The sequence below is a fragment of the Ahaetulla prasina genome, chromosome 1 (assembly GCF_028640845.1).
Source record: "Ahaetulla prasina isolate Xishuangbanna chromosome 1, ASM2864084v1, whole genome shotgun sequence".
Lineage (NCBI taxonomy): Eukaryota > Metazoa > Chordata > Lepidosauria > Squamata > Colubridae > Ahaetulla > Ahaetulla prasina.
In genome coordinates, this window is record NC_080539.1 from 180,946,727 (window position 1) to 180,969,599 (window position 22,873).

At 39.5% G+C, this 22,873-nt stretch overlaps 1 protein-coding gene across 5 annotated transcripts in view; it reads right to left on the bottom strand.

Annotated features, from left to right (window-relative positions):
* Window positions 1-22,873, bottom strand: part of SUPT3H (SPT3 homolog, SAGA and STAGA complex component) — a 291,243-nt gene that overhangs the window by 213,629 nt on the left and 54,741 nt on the right. For 2 of the 5 annotated variants that reach the window (XM_058183513.1, XM_058183503.1), the window contains exon 3: window positions 4,640-4,729. The exons of the other annotated variants lie outside the window; for them this stretch is intronic. In XM_058183513.1, the coding sequence (XP_058039496.1) occupies window positions 4,640-4,729 (90 nt within the window). The remainder of the gene's footprint in view (window positions 1-4,639; window positions 4,730-22,873) is intronic. 5 annotated transcript variants of the gene reach the window in all.

Sequence of the window (22,873 nt, forward strand, 5' to 3'; positions counted from 1 at the left end):
CAGTTACATTAACAATGAAGTTGCGTAATATTTTTTTGTCTATTATCTTCTTACAGTAACCAGCAAATTTCTTTTAGTTTTTAACTTTAGAGGATTTGCTTATCAGTTAAATTTCATCACTGTGCATATTTAAGAAGACAGAAATCACATTTGCTCAGAAGAAAGTCCTTAAAGGTATTTTAGCAATAGCTTCATATTTTGATGTTTTGTTTTTAATTGCAAGTGTTCCACATCTAGGTAACTAGACAGTACCTGACCACAAGCCAGCCAAGTGGTGCAATTATTCATACTATTGGTAATAATCACGTCTGCATAACTGGTACATAAACCTCTAATTACAGAGTCAGGATATCCCCGAGGCTTGGGAAACAACACTAGCTTCACAATATGAATTTAACAAGCCGAAACGTATACATCACTAAAAAAATATTTTAAGGAACACAAATCCCACTAGATCTAATGGAATAGGACCCTTTAAGATAAAGGGGAGAGAGCAAATTTGTACCACTATTGCCCCTACCCCTGGCCTTAATCTCTAAATCCAAATAAATGACACTTTGATATTAAAACATAAATAATCTGCAATACCATAGGAGGAAGTATTTGTCAAAAACTTGATCTGTGTTAAATCTGAACTTGTCTCCCACAGAAAAGTACAATACTGAAAAATACATTAGAAGTTCACCCCCTTCTAGTGATGGTCTAGTACAGGGACCTCTGTTTTAACGGGTTTCTAATGCCCCAGAGAAAAAAAAACTGTCCTGCGTTAAAAAAAATTTTTTTTCCCCTTATCACTCATGAGAGAAAAAAGAATGCAGTAGCATTACAGGTAGTATTTGACTTAAAATCACAACTGGGACCAGAATCTGGTCATAAAGTGAGTCATCACATTACTGGACTCACTTTTATGACCTTTTTTACTGTGATCATTAAACAAATCACATGGTTGCAAAATCTCACAGTCTGTCTTCCCCAATTGAAATTGCTTCTCAGAACAGTTCAGTAGATCACAAATTGTGAATAATCACCACAAGATACTACAAATATCATAAATACAAGTCTATTGCCAAGCACCCGAATGGCAGTTATGAGACAGGGGTGGTGCAACTATCGTAACTTCTAGGACAAGTCATAAGCGACCTTTTTCCAAGGTTGTCTTAATTTCAAACTATTGTTAAAAGAACAAGTACAAGTTGACTACTTGTACTATTGCTGAAAGGGGTTGAAAAGGAATTGTAAAATTCACATCTAGTGGACTCCCACCAAACATTTTCTCAAACGTAGGAATTTTTTGAAAACCTTCCTGGAGTTTGGAAAAGGAGTTGAAGTTTGGAATTAAAAATCCTCCAATTTGTTAAATTGAACACAAATAATTTTAAACAATTTCAAAAACTAAATATAGAGTTATAAATGGCATAATTAAAACTGAGGTGCATATTGTCTGCTCTTATAGCAATAATTTTATGGATTTATGTATCATAGCATTGCCAAGTTCCATAACAAACAGATATAAACTCCCACATTGTGTTTGCATATGAGATACACTCCACAAAGTGAAATTTTGACCTGGAGAATTTTATTTATCTGTGATATGAAGCTAAAGAAAACATTTAATAGAAACATTTTTATAAACAGGAAATAAAAATTAAGTAAAATACAATACCATTTAATCATCTGTTGACTCATACGTTCTAAATAAGCAAAAAGGCTATACGTTTACCTATTGAAAAGGAAAGTAAAATTTAAAAGTTTCAGAGGAAATACCACTAAGGAAGGTCTGACTATAAATATGTTTCAGAGAGAGAGAAAAGATTGATAACTAAATTAACTTAAACCAGCTTTTCAACTTTTATGACAATTTCCACATCTAAACCAGAGATATGATAGAGATATACATCAGCTTATAAATTGGAACTATAATTAAGACTTTTTAGAATTAATATAAATATTATGTTCCAAATTCCTTAGAGACAATTTTGTACCCAAACTTTTTGATATAGTTTTCAAAGTCTATGTAACCCAGAGGTGGGATTCAGCCGGTTCAGACCAGTTCGGCAAACCGGATGTTAATTTTAATCTGGTTCACCGAACCAGTTGTTTCAAGGAGTGGCTGACCACCACCACCCCCGCTCTGCCCCTCCCAGGAGTCTCCATGTGGCCTGTTTTGGATGCAAGATAAGTGCAGGGCCCACACGGAGGCTCTGGGAGGGTGAAAAATGGGCCTACCAGAAGTTCTGAAACGAGCCCATTTCTGGCCTCCAGAACGCTTCCGTTGCCTGGGGAAGGCCATTTTCGCCCTCCTGGAGGCTCGAGGAAATCCTCTGGAACCTCAGAAGGTGAAAAATGGGCCTACTGGAAGTAATGGAATTCCGGAAACAGGCCCGTTTCTGGCCTCCGGAGGGCCTCCGTTGCCCGGGGAAGGCCATTTTTGCCTTTCTGGAGGCTCAATGAAAGCCTCTGGAGCCTCGGAGGGAGAAAAACGGCCTACTGGAAGTCTAGAAAAGGGCCTGTTTTCGGTCTCCAGAGGGCCTCCTGGAAGCTGAATGAAAGCCTCCGAAAACGCCCCCCCTCCCGCTATGGTGCAGGAGGCTGAGTAGACCACGCCCAACCCAGCAACCGGGCAGCGAACCGGTTTTTAAATTTTTCAATCCCATCACCGAGGTAACCTATAAACATTTAAATACACAAATTAAAAGTATATCTGTAAAAGTATTTACAGGTAGTCCTTCACTTACGACCAATCACTTAGCAACAATTCATAGTTGCAACAGACCTTCCAAATGGTATTTATAACTCAGTCTCAAGGTTATGTCCACTGCAGCATTCCTGTGGTCATTTGCCCTTATGACTGATGGCAGAGACCCTGCAGCATGCCCTCCCATCCTTCCCCCATCATGCTCCACCAAGTCTCCATAGGCACTGGGCCTGTTTTGCAACCCACCAGGTTCCACATGCTCCTCCTCAACTTGATCATCAATCACTCACTTTTTGAAGATCTCCAGAACTAAAGAGTTTGGGAAGGGGGACAGGTCACTCTATTGCTGGGCCCCATGGCACAATACCACAAGCAGCTGTCTTTTTCTGAGTGAAAAAATAACGCTGGAGAAGCTAAGGCTAGCATTAGTGAAGAAGCTGAAGAAGCTTCTTGGAGGAGAAGTGAAACGTCTTCAAATAAAAACAAGAAAGCCCCATTGCCTCTTGAAAAAACACCCAGAATAACCATGACCTGTATGACTGAGAATCTCCACAGATATTAGCAAAGAAAGAAATCCTCTCTGGGGTTTTTTTTCCTCACTGACATTAGCTGTATCTCCACCAGCATTCATGAGGAACGGAAAACCAAGAGAGCTTTTTTCCCCCCCAGTAACACTGGCATTAGCTTTGCCAGTGTTATTTATGGAATTGTACCAAGTGGCCCAACAACACAGCAGACTGTCCTCCTTCCCTACCCCATCCTCCTAAATTCTGAAGATCTTTGAAAAGTTAAGTGTGTGATTGTGACAGGGTGGGGATAGGGGCTGTGAGGATCCAAGGGGCAGAAAGCAGAGTGTGGGGTATCTCAGGGTAGGAGGAGATCTTCAAAGGCCAGAGGCAGGCAAGTTTCTGCCTGCACTAGGTCATCCTGGGTTCCCACCACCCCTGAGGCAACCCATGCTCCACTTAATGATCCACATGTTTAACAAAAGCATTTGGGAGAGCAGTGATAGGGGGTCATTAAGTAAGGCAGTTCACTTAACAGCCTTCCTGATTTCAAGCTGTATTGGGAAGGCTCCATTATGATCGTAACTTGATGACTACTTGTACTTCATTTGAATGATGTGATAGCAAAGGTAAACATTATAATGGCTATGGAAAAAAGTATTTTATTTATCTGTACAAAATTAAAACAGCAGAAAGTTTCTCTCTTTTTGGCTAAATGTTTAGAAAAATAATAACATTTAAAATATTTATAGGCTACTTCTGTTTTACAAAATAGTCCAACTTCCTACTCAAAATACAGGAAGAATAATAAAGAATACTATGCATGCACAAAAGTGTACCTTGTATACTTCCCAGAGCCTCTAGAATCAGGCAGTTAATAAATATTTTAAATAAGAGCTGAACTAAGCAGAAGTGACCATTTCAAGGATGATCCAGTAATTTCCTTCCAGAAATTTCTTGACCTACTTCCACTGGAGGCAGATTTGACATATGGTAGACTGGTAGAAAATTCAGGTGTTGAGGTAGGTGTTGAATGAACAGGTTTTATTCATTCCCTTCCACTTCATAAAACGTCTTTCACTCAACTCTAAAGGTGTGCAAAGATTTGAAAATGTTGGACTGAAAGAAGGCTGTATATACATATGCATTTAACAGCACTGCATACCTTTCACACAAAGGTACACAATGCTGTTAAATATACATGCATGTACAGCCTTTTTAAAAATAATCTTGAAAAAAAATCATTTTTTGCCATTTTGTCTTTTGAATAAACTAAGTGAAGGATCTCAAACCTTACTTTGCTAAAAGTGTTTTCCTTTCCTATTCTTCAACTCCCCCACTCATCTCTCCAAATTGCCAAAAAAGACAGCAAAGAAAATTTTGGCACCACATTAATATATACTCCCCAAAATTCATAAATCATATTTTCATCACCTACCCAAAGTTCAATCTCCTTCTCCACTTCGTAATTAGAGCTGTTGTATCAATGTAATTGCTGTTTTCCATCTCTTTATTTCCAAGGTAAATCCTTTATAAATTTCCAAGAATAAAGATTATGACTTTATTCTTCATTTTTAACAAATATAAATCAAACATGAAACATATGTAAGGAGACTCTAGAATGCATCTTTCTATAGGATAACAGTGAAGAAAGGAGACCTCCAGCTGTTTGGCAGTGGGGAAAATATAATAAATGGAAACTGAACCCAAGATATATATAATTATAACCACTCTTATTTATTTATTTAAATTATATATAGATCTGCCTATCTGTTCAGAAAGCTGTGCCCAACAATGCCAGTACTACTACTATTATAGCATTCTGAGAGGGAACAGTCCACCTATGCTGGTGTCAACTGCTTTCAGTTATGATCACTAGTATTTTTGTGATTCCCAAGTTTGCGATCTAATTTATTCTCACAGATTTCCTGAGGTTGGTTCGCTGTCATACCCATATGCTCTCCCTTAAATATCTTATCCATCAGAGCTGATTCCAAGCTCACCCTTCGAGTGAAGGATCTGCAGGTTAGAATGCCCACAAAATTGTAAGTGTTACACTATCACTGCTTCCCATGACTTGTCCCTGGAGAAAATGATACATTCAATATACGGTGTATGATGCATCAGCAAGCAGCAAATCAAACAATAAAAGATGTTGATTATTATAGAATCAGGGAATAACAGAGGGAACTTTGAGATTGAGTAGGAGACCCTATACTATTCCAGACAAATGGTTGTCCAATCTCTTCTAGAAAACCTCCAATTATGGAGCACCCACAATGATTAATTATCTGATTATTAATTAACTGATATGAAATTTCTCCTTAATTCTACATTGGACTTATTTTCTTTGATAAGCTTCCATATATTACTTCTTGTCCTACCTTTATTTATTTATTTATTTATTTATTAATCACATTTATATACCGCCCTATCTCCCAGGGGACTCAGGGCGGTTCACAGGCAAGTAAAAACATATAAATACAGACTAAAATAACAGTTAAAAAACTTATTCTACAAAGCCGAATTATTAAAAAGCAATATAAATAATAAAACCCATTTAAAACCAATATAAATTTAAAATCTAATCCAGTCCTGCGCAGATGAATAAATGTGTTTTAAGCTCGCGACGGAAGGTTCGGAGGTCCGGAAGTTGACGAAGTCCTGGGGGGAGTTCGTTCCAGAGGGTGGGAGCCCCCACAGAGAAGGCCCTTCCCCTGGGTGTCGCCAGACGACACTGCCTAGCTGATGGCACCCTGAGGAGTCCCTCTCTGTGAGAGCGCACGGGTCGGTGAGAGGTATTCGGTAGCAGTAGGCGGTCCCGTAAGTAACCCGGCCCTATGCCATGGAGCGCTTTAAAGGTGGTTACCAAAACCTTGAAGCGCACCCGGAAGGCCACAGGTAGCCAGTGCAGTCTGCGCAGGATAGGTGTCACCACAGGAGCCACGAGGGCTCCCTCAATCACCAGCAGCCGCATTCTGAACTAACTGCAGCCTCTGAATGCCCTTCAAGGGAGCCCCATGTAGAGAGCATTGCAGTAATCCAGGCGAGATGTCACGGGCGTGAGTGACCGTGCATAGGGCATCCCGGTCTAGAAAGGCGCAACTGGCGCACCAGGCGAACCTGATAAGCTCTCCTGGAGACGGCCGTCAAATGATCTTCAAAAGACAGCCGTTCATCCAGGAGGATGGCCAAGTTGCGCACCCTCTCCATCAGGGCCAATGACTCGCCCCCAACAGTCAGCCGTGGACTCAGCTGACTGTACCGGGATGCCGGCATCCACAGCCACTCCGTCTTGGAGGGATTGAGCTTGAGGCTGTTTCTCCCCATCCAGACCTGTACGGCTTCCAAACATCGGGACAGCACTTCGATAGCTTCGTTGGGGTGGCCCGGTGTGGAAAAGTACAGCTGGGTGTCATCCGCGTACAGCTGGTACCTTTAGGTCCTTTAGAGATCAGATCGCCTCTTCTTTGTGACAGCCCATCAAATATTGATGCTGCTATCAAGTCACCACCCCCGCCAGTCCTGCTCTTTGTTAGACTAGTTTCTGCAACTGTATATCATAGTCTCCAAGCCCCTAATCATCTTTGTTGCTCTTCTCTGCACTCTTTCTACAGCCTCAACATCTTTTTTGTATCTTTTTGTGTATACCTTGATGTTAAATAAATATTTTGGTTTTTTTGTTACAAAAGATAGACACCCTTAAAATACATTGTAATACATGGGCCTCTGTGGCTCAAGCTGGTAAGACAGTCTGTTATTAACACAGCTGCCTGCAATTACTGCAGGTTCTAGTCCCACCAGGCCCAAGGTTGACTCAGCCTTCCATCCTTTATAAGGTAGGTAAAATGAGGACCCAGATTGTTGGGGGCAATAAGTTGACTTTGTATATAAATATACAAGTAGGATGAAGACTATTGCTAACATACTGTAAGCCGCCCTGAGTCTTCGGAGAAGGGCGGGTTATAAATGCAAATAAAAAAACAAAAAATACATTGTATCATCTTTTCCACTCAGTTTCATTTCTTTAACACTTGCATCTTTAATCAAGGATTTCAGAATACAGCCCTATTGTTTGACTGATGGGTCCCTGAAATGGGTAGTTTTTATACAGCCAAAGAACGGGATTGATTGTTTGGTTTTAAATTATTTATGTGTGGGCTCCCTTAAAATGTGTGCCATCACTCTGAATGACAAAAAAAAATTAGTTAAGAAGTTGAGTGAGAATTTTATCAAGAGCAATAATTGAATGTAGGCATTGTGTCATGAATATAATTGTCAGATATAAATTGAGGTTTTTGATAGAAAGTTCTCTTTCATCTGCTCTGCTGTATTTCAGTGACCCAGATAAAGGGAACTTCTTCTGATTATCTCCTGAAAAAAATTACCAACATTGGTATGAACAACAGGGGAAAAAAACCCTATTTCATCATGAATGTAAGAAAAATATGATAAACTCACCATTTTGATGAATGCAACACATCTTAGGAATACTGTATATATGTACAAAATGTCTTCCATAATTACATTTCAGCCCAAATCTTTTTAACAAAGGAAATTATAAATTCCAGATAATGTTTGACACAGTTATTACTGAAGAGGTACCCAATATACTGCAAACTAAAAAATTCTAGAAAGTTAACCCAAACAGATTTCTATTGTTTAGGCTACAGAGCAACTAAAGTTTGATTCTGTCTGTATAGTGCTGATACAGTGTTAAGATTTAGTAAGAAAATAAGACACACATTTCTAAGATAAGAAAGGAATAACAGCACATCATTAGTACTACCAACCCAATCTATGTTCCACTTCATTGATTTTATGACTCTTATTAGCAAATCACTGTAATGTGCTTTGCAAGGAAATCAGTCACAATAGCACAAGAGAACAGAACTCTCTCTTGCCAGTGAATATCATGCCAATAGGAATCATATTCACTGATTCAAAGGACAGGTTTTGTATTGAACAATATTGATCTGAAAGTAGAGTTTTGTTATTGATTTTTTGTTGTTGTTGCTACTGTTTTTGTAAAACCCATTTGGCGTAACACATAAAGCAAATGACATGAAACAGCTGGAAATTTATGTATAACAATAAGCAATTAAGAAGTAGGAAGTTGAACAGTATTGACAGTTAGTGCCTTCCTTAGAGGCTGGTTTAAGACTATAATGTTGGGAACTCATGCTCAATTCCACAGCTGTTAATGTACAATGCTTCTGATCATACCATATTGCTTAATGTACAAATGAAATTACTATAAAAATCATCTGGACATTGTTACCATTATCTAGATGTTACACAGCACTATTTACACTATTTACTCTACCACTATTATGGAAACAAAATCCACATCAGTACCAGAAGGTCATAAAAATTAGCTAAGAATAGATACAGGAAATTCAGAACAAGCATAAGTGTTGGCAAGCCACAATTCTGAAATGGAAAAGCAACCTTTCTGGAATAGGATACTACTCTTATCCTATGAAAATTACATTAGAAGTTTGCAATGTTTGTAGACATGGCTTTGAACCTACATGTTCACAGTGCATCTGCAGAAAGGAGTATATTTGACCTTAGTTATAGCATCAGCCTCCTTTCTTCACAAGATCAAACCTGCACTTTTGACATATATCCCAATAGTCTCTAGATTAGATTATTGCAAACTGCTCGATTGGTGCCTATTTATTAAGACTTTAGAAACTACACCTGGTCTAGAATGCAGCAGCAAGCATGCTGATATGTACCTACTTATAGGATTATACCTTGACTTGCAAGGGCTGATTTGGTTACAATTTGATGCTGAGTACAATTCAAAGGATTAATGAGCCTCTTTAACAGAAGAATAGAGGATCTATTTAGACGAGCGAGTGCCAAAATCTGCTCAGTGTGTGAATCAAGTATTTTCAGCAGAAGGTAAGTTTTATCTGAATATTTCCAGGAAAGGGGAGGCCATCACATTTGTGAATAACTGTTCTAATATAAAACTTCTCTTAATGTTAGATTTTTTTTAACATTCAATTGGAATATCCCTCTTGATAACTTAGAATTAAATATTTTATGCATTACACTATGGGATAATCAATACTATATTTTGATAGTATTGACTGACTGACTCTGACTGTCAAATCTTTCAGATTTATTTGAAGAGTCCTGCCAAATCTCCATCTAACCTCCTCTACTCAGACAATCCAATTCTCTCAATCTCTCATTTTAGGATTTAATTCCAAGGCTACTGATAATCCTTGCCATTTTTCTCAGAGTCTGCTGCATTTTTTAAAAAAAAAATTGTAAACATGTTGCCTCAAACCAGTCACAGTATTCCAAGTGGGGTTTGCATAATGTAAAATAAAATAGAATTATTGCTTCCCATGATTCCTCCATGTCTCTTGATGTAACACGAACTGCATCTTGGTTTTTTTTCCATCAACATTAATCTATTGCTCATATTCCATTTGCAATCAACTAATATTCTAAGATCTTTTCACAAGCGCTATTTCTAAGTTCCCATCCAATACTTGTGACTTTGATATCTACTTCCTGAGTAACTTTTAAATCGATAAAGAGTCATTGACAAGCATTCTGACAGAATCTACAAATTGGGTCCTTGTTCTAACTTTGGCTACCTGAAGAAACTTCAAATCTGAAAAAATATTTTGCAATCCTGCCTGGTAGGATTTTGCCAGCTAATAGCATCTCTGCTAAATGAAATGCTCTCTAAAAAAAATAAAGGCCAGAATATTATATGGAGAAAATTATTCTTAATTTTACATATTAATATTAATTTTAATATTGATTAATTAATTAATATTAATATATTATTATATAATATAATTATATAATATAATATAATATTAATAATTCATATTAATTTTACATATTAATTTTAATAGAGAAGGGTCCTAAGTACTAATATGAAGTTTATTGAAGCTACAAGGAGATTCCAAGATAAATAAAACACAAAAGAAGAAAGCTTTTTCCTCACTCAATGCTAAACAAAAGATTAACATTTATTTTGTACCATATGAATGACATATTCTTCCTCATAAGAGATCAGTCTTCCATAGAATCTACAATCCATAGGTGCTTACTGCAATGAAGTAAAAATAGAAATAGCAGGAATAACAACATTCATAAAAGTAAAGTGCTAATGGCCCCCTTAAACAGCAATCAGATGAAGCAAATTAAGAACTTTAAATACTTAGGAATTTTCTTTCAAACTCCTAATGCTTGGAAGGAACAAATCAGTCATTTCATCACATGCACAAAAAAACCTCTATTACTATAATTAGATTTGCCAACCATCATAAAAATAATCACATCCCTGTTGCACTTACATTATGTTAGTGTTGAGTGATATTGCATAAATCTCTGCCTAAAAAGAAATACGTCTTGCAAATAATTCAATCTACTTTTTAAGAACAATGTTTCATGTCTCTTTTCCACCACATATCAAATACAACTCTGAGACTAGACCTCGAATATGTATCAATAAAAATATGCAATTGATTGAAATACTGATGAACATGATTGATCTGGAAGAGATATGTGATTTATTTAATTCCCATCTATAATTTTGATTCCTGGCAAGAAAAAGCAGCTTCTGCTTTGCCTATTGGCTCAATCTTTGAAAATAATGCGGCCTGTAAAAGCTATATCAGAAGTTAAACAGTTTGTCCTAAATTTAAATTTGCAGATGGATTAGAATAAGTGGTTAAATCTGAACCGGTTTAGTTCAATGGCTATCCAAGCGTTTTACATGCAAAACGCATGCTGCGCATGTGCAATGCACACCATGCACAAAATGCGAGGTGCGCATGCACAGTGCATGCTAAAAGGAGGCATGGGAAGGAAGTTAAGTAGAACAGCGTGCGGGGGGAATCAGCTGTGGTGTGCGATCGTTGGAGCCTTTTTTTTACTTTTTTAAAAGCATTTTTTACAACCAATTTGGCTGAGTAGGTAGTAAAAAATGCTTTAAAAAATAAAAATAAAGGCTCTGACGATCGCGCGACTCAGCTGTGATCGTCAGAGCCTTTTTTTTACCTTTTAAAGGCATGTTTTTTACAACCTATTCCTACTAATCGGCGAGAAAAGCGAGCAAGTGGACAAGCGGGCGACCGGGCAATTGGTGAGCATGGGCAGGGGGAGCCAGGGATTTTTGCTACCAGTTCTCCAAACCACCCGCCGCCATCGTTACTGGATTGGCCAATCTGGTCCGAACCGGGAGCATTTCAACCCTGATTAGAATAAAATCTCTCACTATTGTAACAGTAACCTTTGAAATAGACCTTTTCTGTTCTTACATAACATCTCTATTCATCACAAAGATGAACTTATACAATGTTTGAGGCAAGGCTCAGGCATCCTATAGCCTCCAAGTACATGCACATAAGAACATAAAATCACTAGAAGTCCTATCAGTTTTTTTAGGGAATTAATTTTAGTCCCACGTTCACCATAAACTCTGGTCTTCAGGTGGAGGTTGGAATGGCTTCAATTGAAAACTATGTGAGAAAGCACATTAATTACTGGCACAAACTAATTTTTAACCCAAGAAGTCTGACTGTTTTGACACTTCAAGACAAATCCCAGTCTTCTTAGAATTCAGGGGTGAAATGCTACCGGTTCAGGCCGGTTCACCTGAACCAGTAGTAAAAAATGCTACCACTTCGCCAGAACCGGTAGTAAAAAAAATGCTTTAAAAAGTTTTTAAAAAGTTCCAATGATCGTGCGACACAGTTGATTGCCACACAGCTGTTCGTCAGAACTTTTTTAAAACAACTTTTTTTCCCCCCTGGTTCACTTCGCGCGCATGTGCATGTGAAGCAAACCGGTAGCAGACTTTAGAGCATTTTACTCCTGGTAGAACTCATTATGTACCATCTTCACCTATTTTAGGTTCTCCTCTAATCCCACTGGGGGGTTTGACCAGGCCAGAACACCTTTCAAACAATATGCCAGAGATATTGACCTGCAAAGAGATCTCAGGCTCCATCCTACACTATCCCAATAAGACAAAAAAAAAAGTATTGCAATTGTTCAATTTCTGTCCAATACTGGTTCCAAAAGCACCAGAAGGTCAGTCATATTGGCCTATTGTAATGCCCTCCCCTCAATTCTTCTGGAAGGCAAGCTTCACCAGGCATTCAAAGAACACTGCTTCTGCCCTTTTAGTGAGAAGAGAATTCAAACACTGAGACATGTGATGCTGCACTGCTGCAGTTTGAAAGAGCTTAAAGCATCTCCTTAGACTTTATCTATCACCTCACTCATAACATGATCCCCAAGGAGAGTTCAGGATGATTACATTTACTTCCTTTTAGCCACTCAGAAAGTGGCGGTTTCTGGTAATGTGCCATGTTTTGCATGCGGCCTATGATTGAACACAAATAACTGATGCAACTGAGGTGACTCCAAGTATTATCTTACGACAGCATAATGCAGCATGGTCTTCCTCCCTTCTTTTTAGCATATTATATACTTCACCATGTTTTCCTTTATTGGGTTAATAACATTAACGTAAATTAATTATTTCTTAGAAATATAAGAATTACTATTAGGACTAGTTCAGTAAAATTTTAAGTAAAATAAACATTCAAAGATTTTGGTATCCTACAGATAATCTTTGACATACAAGCACAATTGGGACCGGAAATCCATTTCTCAACATTTTTTTTGCAGTTGTTAAGCAAATCACCATGGTTGTTAAGGAAATCAGTGGTTGTTAAGCAAATAGCAGTGCCATTAAGCAAACCCATTCTTCCAAAAGAATTGCAAAAAAAACCAAAACAACCCACCAGAAACTGACAAAAAAATAAAATTATTCACAATTGTGGTCATGTGACTGTGGGATGCTGCAATCAGTCTTAAAGGAAAACTGGTTGCCAAATGTCTGAAATGTGGTCACATTTTCCAACAACCAGAAGTGCTTTAGAAGCCATAAAGTAATAAATGCATTTTTTTGTTATGTAGGTCTTTGAAACAAATAGAATTAAAAATCAAGGGCTTTTTTATGCACCCTAACAAAAAACTAATGTTAATATGCATAAAGAAACAATAAAGAGACTACTAAAGGGGGCAGAAAAATGTAATACTTCAAAGTATTTTTACCCTACATAAATAAACTCTCTTAACTATACTCAATAATTCAATTACAAAAAATAAACAGAACAGCAAGGCTGTATTATCTACTCTCAAGTATCAGAATAAAGTTTTGTAAGAATAAGGGGCATATAATAGATGAACAGTAGCATTTATATATCATTGTTTCTTGAAAATAGTTTTCTTGTGTTGATATGTATTGGGGCAGTCGGGGCGGGCGGGGGGGGGGGGAGAGATACCAAAAATTGCAGTTAACACCTGGAATCTGCAAAATGGACTGAATCAGTGAAACATTTTGAAATTAAATGTGATCTCATTATTTCAGAGTTTACATTATAATTTTCATCTCTTTTCATCAAATTTTTTCAGCTAACAATATGGGGAACATTTAGAAAACCAAGTAGCAGAATTTACCACCCTCCTCTTAAGCAGATTAAGAGGTATGTCTTTGCGTCTGACCAATCAAGTACTATTTCTAAATAAGATTTTCTGGGTTTTTTTAAGTTAAATAACAAAATAAAATTGGACTACAAGTCGTGATCATGGGATTGTGGGATACTACAGTGTAAGTGCGACCCAGTTGCCAAATGCTTGGATTGTGATCATGACCACAGGAATTCTGGATAGCTGGAACATTGAGGAGTAATTGTAAGTGCCAACATAACTTTGGATGGTTGCTGAACGAATTCTAATTAACTGATGATTACCTTTTTGTTGCAACTAGAAAGTCCATCATAGTAGGTAAGTAATCTTTATTGTGGTCTTTGAATAGTGGGTGTACATATACACACATATGGATGATTAATACATTATTTAAAAAAAGAGATGGAAAGGATAAAATTTTGAAGTTAGTAAAGAAATGCAGTCTTATTGGCCAATATTTTCTGCCTCACTTTCATGGAAGCAAGGAAAACTGGCTAATTATAAGTAATAGTGGTCATACGATCTGATAGAAGTTAGGAGATACACAGTAGTCATCTATTCTTGGGGGTTGCTTTATGATGAGCCAAATTAATACATCATTCAGGATCAAATAGAGATTGCAGTACAATACGATATGTTGCATACGGCGAAGTTGTTCATGGAAGAGATTTTTTGGGTATTTACTATCAATGATTGCTGAAAGGAACGTGTTAGATCTAGCCAGAACTGATCCACTATAGTACATAATGAACACCACCATTCTAAAAGATCAAATTAGTATATTAGAATAGAGTAGAGTAGAGTAGAGTAGAGTAGAGTAGAGTAGAATAGAATAGAATAGAATAGAATAGAATAGAATAGAATAGAATAGAATAGAATAGAATAGAATTTTATTGGCCAAGTGTGATTGGACACACAAGGAATTTGTCTTGGTGCATATGCTCTCAGTGTACGTAAAAGAAAAGATACCTTCATCAAGGTACAACATTTACAACACACTTGATGGTCAATATATCAATATAAATCATAAGGATTGCCAGCAACAAGTTATAGTCATACAGTCATAAGTGGAAAGAGATTGGTGATGGGAACTATGAGACGATTAATAGTAGTGCAGATTCAGTAAATAGTTTGACAGTGTTGATGGAATTATTTATTTAGGAGAGTGATGGCCTTCGGGAAAAAACTGTTCTTGTGTCTAGTTGTTCTGGTGTGCAGTGCTCTATAGCGTCGTTTTGAGGGTAGGAGTTGAAACAGTTTATGTCCAGGATGTGAGGGGTCTGTAAATATTTTCACGGCCCTCTTCTTGATTCGTGCAGTATACAGGTCCTCAATGGAAGGCAGGTTGGTAGCAATTATTTTTTCTGCAGTTCTAATTATCCTCTGAAGTCTGTGTTTTTAAAATAAAATATTTTAAAATGTATTTTTAAAATACATATGATAACATCTGTTACAAAAACAGCCATGAATTCAGAGCAGATTTTTTTCCAAACTTGGCAACTTTAAGATGTCTGGGTTTCAACTCCCAGAATTCTCCAGCCAGCATCTTAAAGTTGCCAGGCTTGAAAAAAAAACTGGTCTAGAGAATGGGGGCAAATAATGATGTGATCACACATGCTGTGACTTTGTACTTGCAACCAACACTGGAATGAAAGTAACTGTGACATTTGTGTGATGTTACCATATATTTATCATAATTTTGTGCAGCAAATACAACACTTAATATTACGCATTACTATAGAAGGCATTATTTTGAAAATAAATGTGTTATCTTATAGTAGAGTTTAAGTATGTTAGTTTTCCAGACTGGGGTCTATTTCTTTTTCCTAAGTATGAGAGACATCTCCTCATGTATGTGGTATAATAGAGTTATCTTTAGCTGATTTAGTAGAAACCCATGGTAAGCATTTGGATGAGACACACCTGGGAATCCCAGGACTTTGGGATAGACTAAAAGGTGGAAATAATTCTTTAAGAAGGCAATCGCAAACCACTTCCATATCAGGCCAAGAAAGCATCAGAGAGGAATCCAAGAAGTCACCAGGAAACAAACCTGACTTGAAGAAGACATTTCCTTTATGGGTGACTATTCAACTGATTCCAGGTTGCAATAAAACATTTCTGGTATAACAAAAAGCCACTCACCAATCCAGTTTTCACTTACTTTCTCACCTCCCTACTCTCCATACAGATATAAACAAATGAATGAGTTAAAATATTGTTTTAACATCTTTCCATTTTTCCAGTAAATTGCTGGAGAAGAAAGTTCTAAAGGTCACTCCTTAACAAATATATTATATTGATAGGAGACAATATTTGTACTGTAGCTCAGGATTGAACTGTAGGGTCCTTAGTGTTCTCTTAGCTTGGTTTTTGTGTGGATGTTTCATTACCAAACTAGGTGACATCATCAGTGCTAGAAGGGAGTGTGTTTTTCTCACTAGTGGCTTGCTCTGTCAATGCCAGTTGCCACCTCACACTTGCCCGTCACAATCATTCAGCATCAGCTGCCATGAACTTGGGGGGTGGATGAGAGGGAGGAAGCTTTGGGAAAATGAAACTTCACTGCATCTCTCTGAGATGGACTTCCAAGGGCAACTGGCTGGGAACGGAACGCAGTTTCATACCAAACCTACACCTGAAGTGACCATTCTGAAAACATCTTTTTTGAATTTGATTGGACATGGCGGCCCAGTAATGGGAGGTGATTAAAGAAGGGAAAAGTTAGACTTGGAGATTTTGTCGTTCAATTCTCAGTTCTTGCTATGCATGACTGTAATTCACTTCACTTCTAATAAACACATATCTTTCTCAATAAATGGAGTTAAGAATCATTCTTATTATGATTGAAATTGAGTAGACTGTTATCTTTATGTATATAAATCAATATTAGAATATGTATAAATGATAAATTGAAGTAAAGGAGAAAAATGGATACATAAGAAATGTTTACTGATGCAAAAATGTTGAAAAGAAGAAAATTGTAAAAATTTCTTTTTTTGCTTTTTAAAAAAACTGTTTTATAAAAATTATTTTTTAAAAAAAAATCATTCTTATTTAGAAGATCAAGCTGAGGCAGGTCTGACAGTCAGTGTTGGTCACAGTGCCTTGGTTGTTCCTTGATTAGGCTGTTGTTTATTGTTAGCGTGCTTGTCTGAGTCACAAGTCACCGATGTAATAATATATGCAATATGGAACTTGACACAAATCAACCTTTTGCAACTAATAGTTTTATGCAACTGAAGCTATTACTATATATTATAAATATTTCACTGCAAAATACCCCCATTCAGAAATATAGATGGAAGAGACATTGAAGATTATTTTTGGGTAGCCCCATTATTTTTCTATACAATTTCCACATCTTGCTTTGTATAATTCTGAACAGAATTATAACAGAATTTATTAATTATATTCCATCTTTCCTTCAGGAACTCAAGCCAATGTAAAAAGGAACGTTGTGCTTACCTGAACGTTTGTTCTATATGCACTGCATGAGAGTCCAAGCAATGGGTGTTAACTTCATCTGACTGGCCAGAGACTGAGTTGAAATTTGTTTAACCACTCCTCCTCTTTCCTGCTGAGCTCCAGTTTGTCTGGATCTGAAGAGGACATAACCTGTAAGGGAAACACAATCTGTCCTGGATCCTGGACCCAACCGGAGATAGGGAGAGTTTGGACTCTCACGCAGCACACATAGAACAAATGTTCAGGTAAGGGCAACGTTCCTTCTCCTGTGCACTGCTTAGAGTCCATGCAATGGGATATACTCAAGCTAAATATCCCTAGGGTGGGAAGCAGAAGTGTCCAGGGTCCCTTCAATGGGAGAATCTGCTGTAGGACCCTATGGCCAAAGGCTGCCCCTGCCGAAGCAAACTTGTCCAACCTGTCGTTCTGGATGAAGGGTGAAGGAGATGCCCAGGTGGCTGCCCTGCAAATTTCTAGGATAGAAGCTTGGGTGACCCAAACCGCTGTGATGGCCGCACTTTGTGTTGAATGTGCCATAACACAGCCAGGCTGTGGTAGGGCCTGATGGTCGTAGGCCATGGAGATACAGGCCTTGAGCCAATGACTGATGGTGCACAGGGTCTCCTTCGTGCCCATGGACCTGGGCTGAAATGAGACGAATAACGATTCCATCTGAATGGCCCGTCCTGTCAATGTATTTATGCAGGGCCCTGTGGACATCTAAGGAGTGCCACTGTCGTTCTCTGGGATGTTTGGGGTTTGGACAAAAATCAGGTAAGATAACTTCCTGGGCTCTGTGGAACCAGGTGTTGATCTTTAGTAAGAATGTCGGATCTAGACGAAGAACTATTCAATCAGAATGAATAATGCCTAGGTCCTGTCTCACAAAGAGGGTCACCATCTCCAAAATCCTTTGAGCGGACGTTAAAGCTACAAGAAAGGTGACCTTGAAGGTCAGAAGTTTGAGACTGGCAGATCCCAATGGCTCAAACGGTGAGGAGGTGAGTGCCTGTAAGACTAGGCATAGATCCCAAGAGTACCTGTGTACTGGGGGAAGGTATAGATTGGAGGCCCCTTTCAGGAAACTACGAGCCCGTGGATGTTGAGAAAGGGTTGCAGCCCCATCACAGGTTAGAATAGTTGCCAAGGCAGCTACCTGCTTGCAAAAAGTATTTGTGGCTAATCCTGTGTCTAACCCTTCCTGAAGGAAGTCTAAAACCTGAGGGACGGATGCTGATATTGGTACGAGCCGTTCTCTGGAACACCAGCGATGAAAGGAAGCCCATGTGGCATTGTATATGCGGGATGTTGATAGACGTTGTGAAGCAAGGATGGTAGCGATGACCCTTCTAGAGAATCGATTCCTCTTTAGGATCTCCCTTTCAAGTGCCAGATAGCCAATTGGAGCCACTGGGGTTCTAGATGGAGAATGACCCCCTGACTGAGGGAGATCCTGTCTGAAGGAATCCTCCAGGGACGATCGATTGATAGGCTCATGAGGTCAGCGAACCAGGTCCATCTGGCCAATAAGGAACTATGAGAAGAAGTTCCGCATTCTCCTCCAAGATCTTTTGGATGACCCTCGGTATCAGAGGGGTCAGAGGAAACGCATATAAGAGCCCCTGAGGCCACAGGCAGCAAAGGGTGTTGGTCCCTTTAGCTCCTGGTGTCTGGAATCTGGTATAAAACTGTGGAAGTTGCATGTTTGTTGGGCTGGAAAATAGATCTACCTGGGGTTAATAAAATCTGGATGTCAGTTGAAGGAACACGTCTGGGTGCAGTTGCCATTTTGATTGATCAATGGTTTTCCTGCTCAACCAGCTTGGGTGTTGGAAACCCTGGAGATGTGTTCTGCCTGTAGGGAGAGCAGGTGTTTCTCTGCCCACAGGCCTATCTCCTTTGCTTTGCGCATCAGTGCCCTGGAGCATGTGCCTCCCTGACAGTTCGCGTGCGCCTTGGTTGTAACATTGTCCATCAGTAGTAACATATGATGACCCGCCAGTTGACTCTGGAAGTGTCGAAGCGTCAGATGTGCAGCCCTCAATTCCAGCCAATTGATGCCATTTAGGAGGTGTCTTGGCAACCAATGGCCCTGAATCACCTGAGCTTGTAGGTGAGTGCCCCAGCTGAAAAGGCTGGCATCCATGGTCAGAACTAGACGATTGGGTTCCTTGAAGGAACAACCTTTCTCCATAGCAGTTGAGCTCCACCACTCCAGTGATCTGAGAACCCCCAGGAGAACCTTGATCCGTGTGTTGGCATTGCTGAAGCCGGCTCTTTGACTTGGTAACAGAAGCCACTGAAGGAGGGATGGGAGTGTAATCTCGCCCAAGGCACGATTGCCAGACAAGATATCATCTTGCCTAATAATTGGGAAAGCAGCACCAGTGGAACCTGTCTGAGGGCTTTGACCTGTCTCATCCTGGCCCGAATGTTGGAAAGGCATTCTCAGGAAAGGAAGACTGGCAGGTCTGAGTGTTGATCCTTGCTCCTAGATGGACTAGGTTGGTGGATGGAATCAAGTGGCTCTTCTCCAAGTTCACGGAAAAAACATGGTTTTGGAAGGTTTGTATTATTACCTGGAGATCTCGTCTCACCTGTTGAGGAGAGGATGACTGAATCAATTTATCGTCCAGGTAACATTGTATTCTGATGGGTGTCGCTCATAGGTGAGCTTCCACCACATCCAATAGTTTTGTGAATGTCCGGGGAGCAGAGGAAAGTCCTAAGGGGAGAACCCTGTATTTGAAGTGGGCCCCCATGTAGCAGAACCTGAGGAACCTCCTGTAAGATGGTCCGATGGGAATGTGGAGATCAGCTGCCGTGATCAGTTTATTTATGTCTTGATGCAAGCGAGTGTCTTCCGGGGATGCATGGGCCCACATTTGTTGAAGCCAGATTAATGACATCCTGGTGAAGGACGCCGCTGTGGCAGATTGAATAACCCATGTGGCTGCTTGGTGGGTCTTACGAGCAGAGAGCTCCGCCCTTCTGTCCTTGGTTCTTAGGCCCTCAGCCAAATCAGAGGGAAGGATGTTAGAAGTGGCCATTTTTCTGTCCATGCCATTAGGAGCAGCCACCAACCCAGGCTGAGTCCACTGTCTTTGTATAACATCAACGAAGAGCTTAGGTGATGGAATGGCCTCCTGCTCTGTGACTAGTTCGGTAAAAAGAAAATTGGTGGGATCGTAAGGGGTCCAAAGATCCCTCAGAGTTCCCCATGAGAGCCCCCATGTTAGCCGTATTTTTTGTCTTATGCAATAAGGTTTTAAATAGGTCATGCCAGAAACGCCCGTGGCAGCAAGTTTGTCAGAGATGACTCCCTCATCCTCGGAAACATTGTATTCTGCTATATCTTCTTCACCCATAAGCAGAATGGCAGGATCTTCGCAGGCCTCAACACTTTCCTGTGTCTTGACAAAGTGTTTTTCTAGCGCACATTGTCTTCTCATGGCATCCTTTTCTGAAGCAGAGGAAGAGGCTACTGGAACAGAGGACTTAGATCTGGTGGAAGGGCCCTGCTCTGAGCGGCTCAGCTGAGAGGCACTCGGCCAGGCGCGAGGTAACAAGCCACTGTCACCACGGTAAAGTTCTTTTTGCAGCTAAGTTTTTTGTTTGGGTTTTCTCCTGTTTAAAAGGTCCAAGCAATGGAGCTGAAGAGTTTAGGTCTCTCTAGGCCGACTGAGTTAACCAACTGGAGCTCAGCAAGAAGGAGGAGTGGTTAAACAAATTTCAACTTAGTCTCTGGCCAATCAGATGAAGTTAACACCCATTGCTTGGACTCTCTAAGCAGCACACAGGAGAAGTGTTCATTCCTTATTTTCCCCCTCAATAACAATAACAAAAGAATATATGTGAGATAGGTTGGGCTAAGAAAATCATGAGTGAAAGTCAATAAATCACATTAGCTTACTTTCCTGGATAGTGTAAATTTAAAGGTCAAACCTTTTGTTTCTAAAGTGTATGAAAAAAACAAAATGTTCAAAAAGTTTCTCAAAATGAAATAAATACACAATGTTTAAATGTAGACTAGAAAATCTAGAAAACCAAGGAGTCTATGAAATACCATGCAAAAACTGCCCAGCCACATACATTGGACAAACTAATAGGAGAATAAATGCATACATCGCAGAACACAAGAACACAGTCAGAAAAGAAGAAAAAAACCTCCTCCCTTTTCCAGCACCTTAAAACCACAGGACATGAAATTGATTTTGAAGGAACCAAATTAATCTCCAAAACTGAACACTATAACAAGAGAATAATTATAGAAGCCATCGAAATAGAGAAACACCCCCACAACATAAACGGGACGACACCTCCCGCCTACCAGACATCTGGAAACTAGCCTTAGTCAACAAACGAGTCCCAGCTGCGAAAATTGACACCAGACCCAGGATAACACACAACGCCACCACCAGCCACCCTCACCAGATTCAAACCCAAACCCATCCCACAGATGAAACACAACCACCATCCAGAAGCCAGACCATGCTGGCACCACTGGCTACTGCACCCCCCTCTGATCCCCACACAAAGCAAACTGACACACTCCAGGAACACATGACAAGACCTCGGACTCGGAGCCAAACCAAAACCCGGAATGCTGCATCACAGCCATTTGCTCAAGACATCACATCACAGAACTCCAGAGGCCACAACACAGGACATTACAACACAACCTACTACCCAGGATGTTACAGCACAAGATTCAGGAGGTCACATTCCCAGAACTTAGGACATTTCCAGGAAGCCCATTACCACTACAGGAGGTCACATTCCCAGAACTCAGGATGTTTCCACACAGCCCATTAACCAGGTCGTTACAACACAAAAGACTAGGACCACACCCACACAGGATGCTACGAAACAGCCGACTAATCTGCAAATACCCACTTCATCTACCAATCAAGATGCAACCACACAGCCAACCAACCCGCTTACAGCAACACTCCCCACCTCCCCACCAGTATTTATAGAGAGACGGCAGCTCCGTCCATGCTTTGCTTGCACAAGTACGAAGCCGTAAGCACCAGCCTGAAGATGATGAGTGAGACCTCGTTGAAACATCACCAAGATACTTTCAACCTTACACGGGAAAAGACCCGAATATACAAAGACCTACACACACACACACACACACACACACACACACACACACACACATACACACACAAATTGGTCAAAGACCACCATATAATTTTCCAACATATCCATATTTTGATATAAACTTTGTATGTCTGCAATCTTATGAATGACATTAATCATCATAATAGCAATAGATATAGCGTTACATACAGCTTCACAGCCCTTTCTAAGCAGCATAAAGAGCCAGCATACTGCCCCAACAATCTGGGTCCTCATTTTACCGACCACGGAAAGATGGAAGGCCAAACCTTAAGTTGCTCAGAATTAAACTCCTGGAGTGAACAGTGAGTTAGCCTGCAGTACTGCATTCTAACCACTGCGCCACTATGGCGCTTCCTCTTATCCATAGATAATGATCATATAAATTCAAGTAAAATACTGTAGATACTTCTTCTAATTAGACAGACACAAGATTGCTTGGTAAATTAAATAAATATCCACATAGTGCAATGTTTGATGCTAATTACATTACAAAAAAGCACAATAAAAGAATATTACAGCTATATATCAGTTTAATGAAGTTATGCTTTAAAAA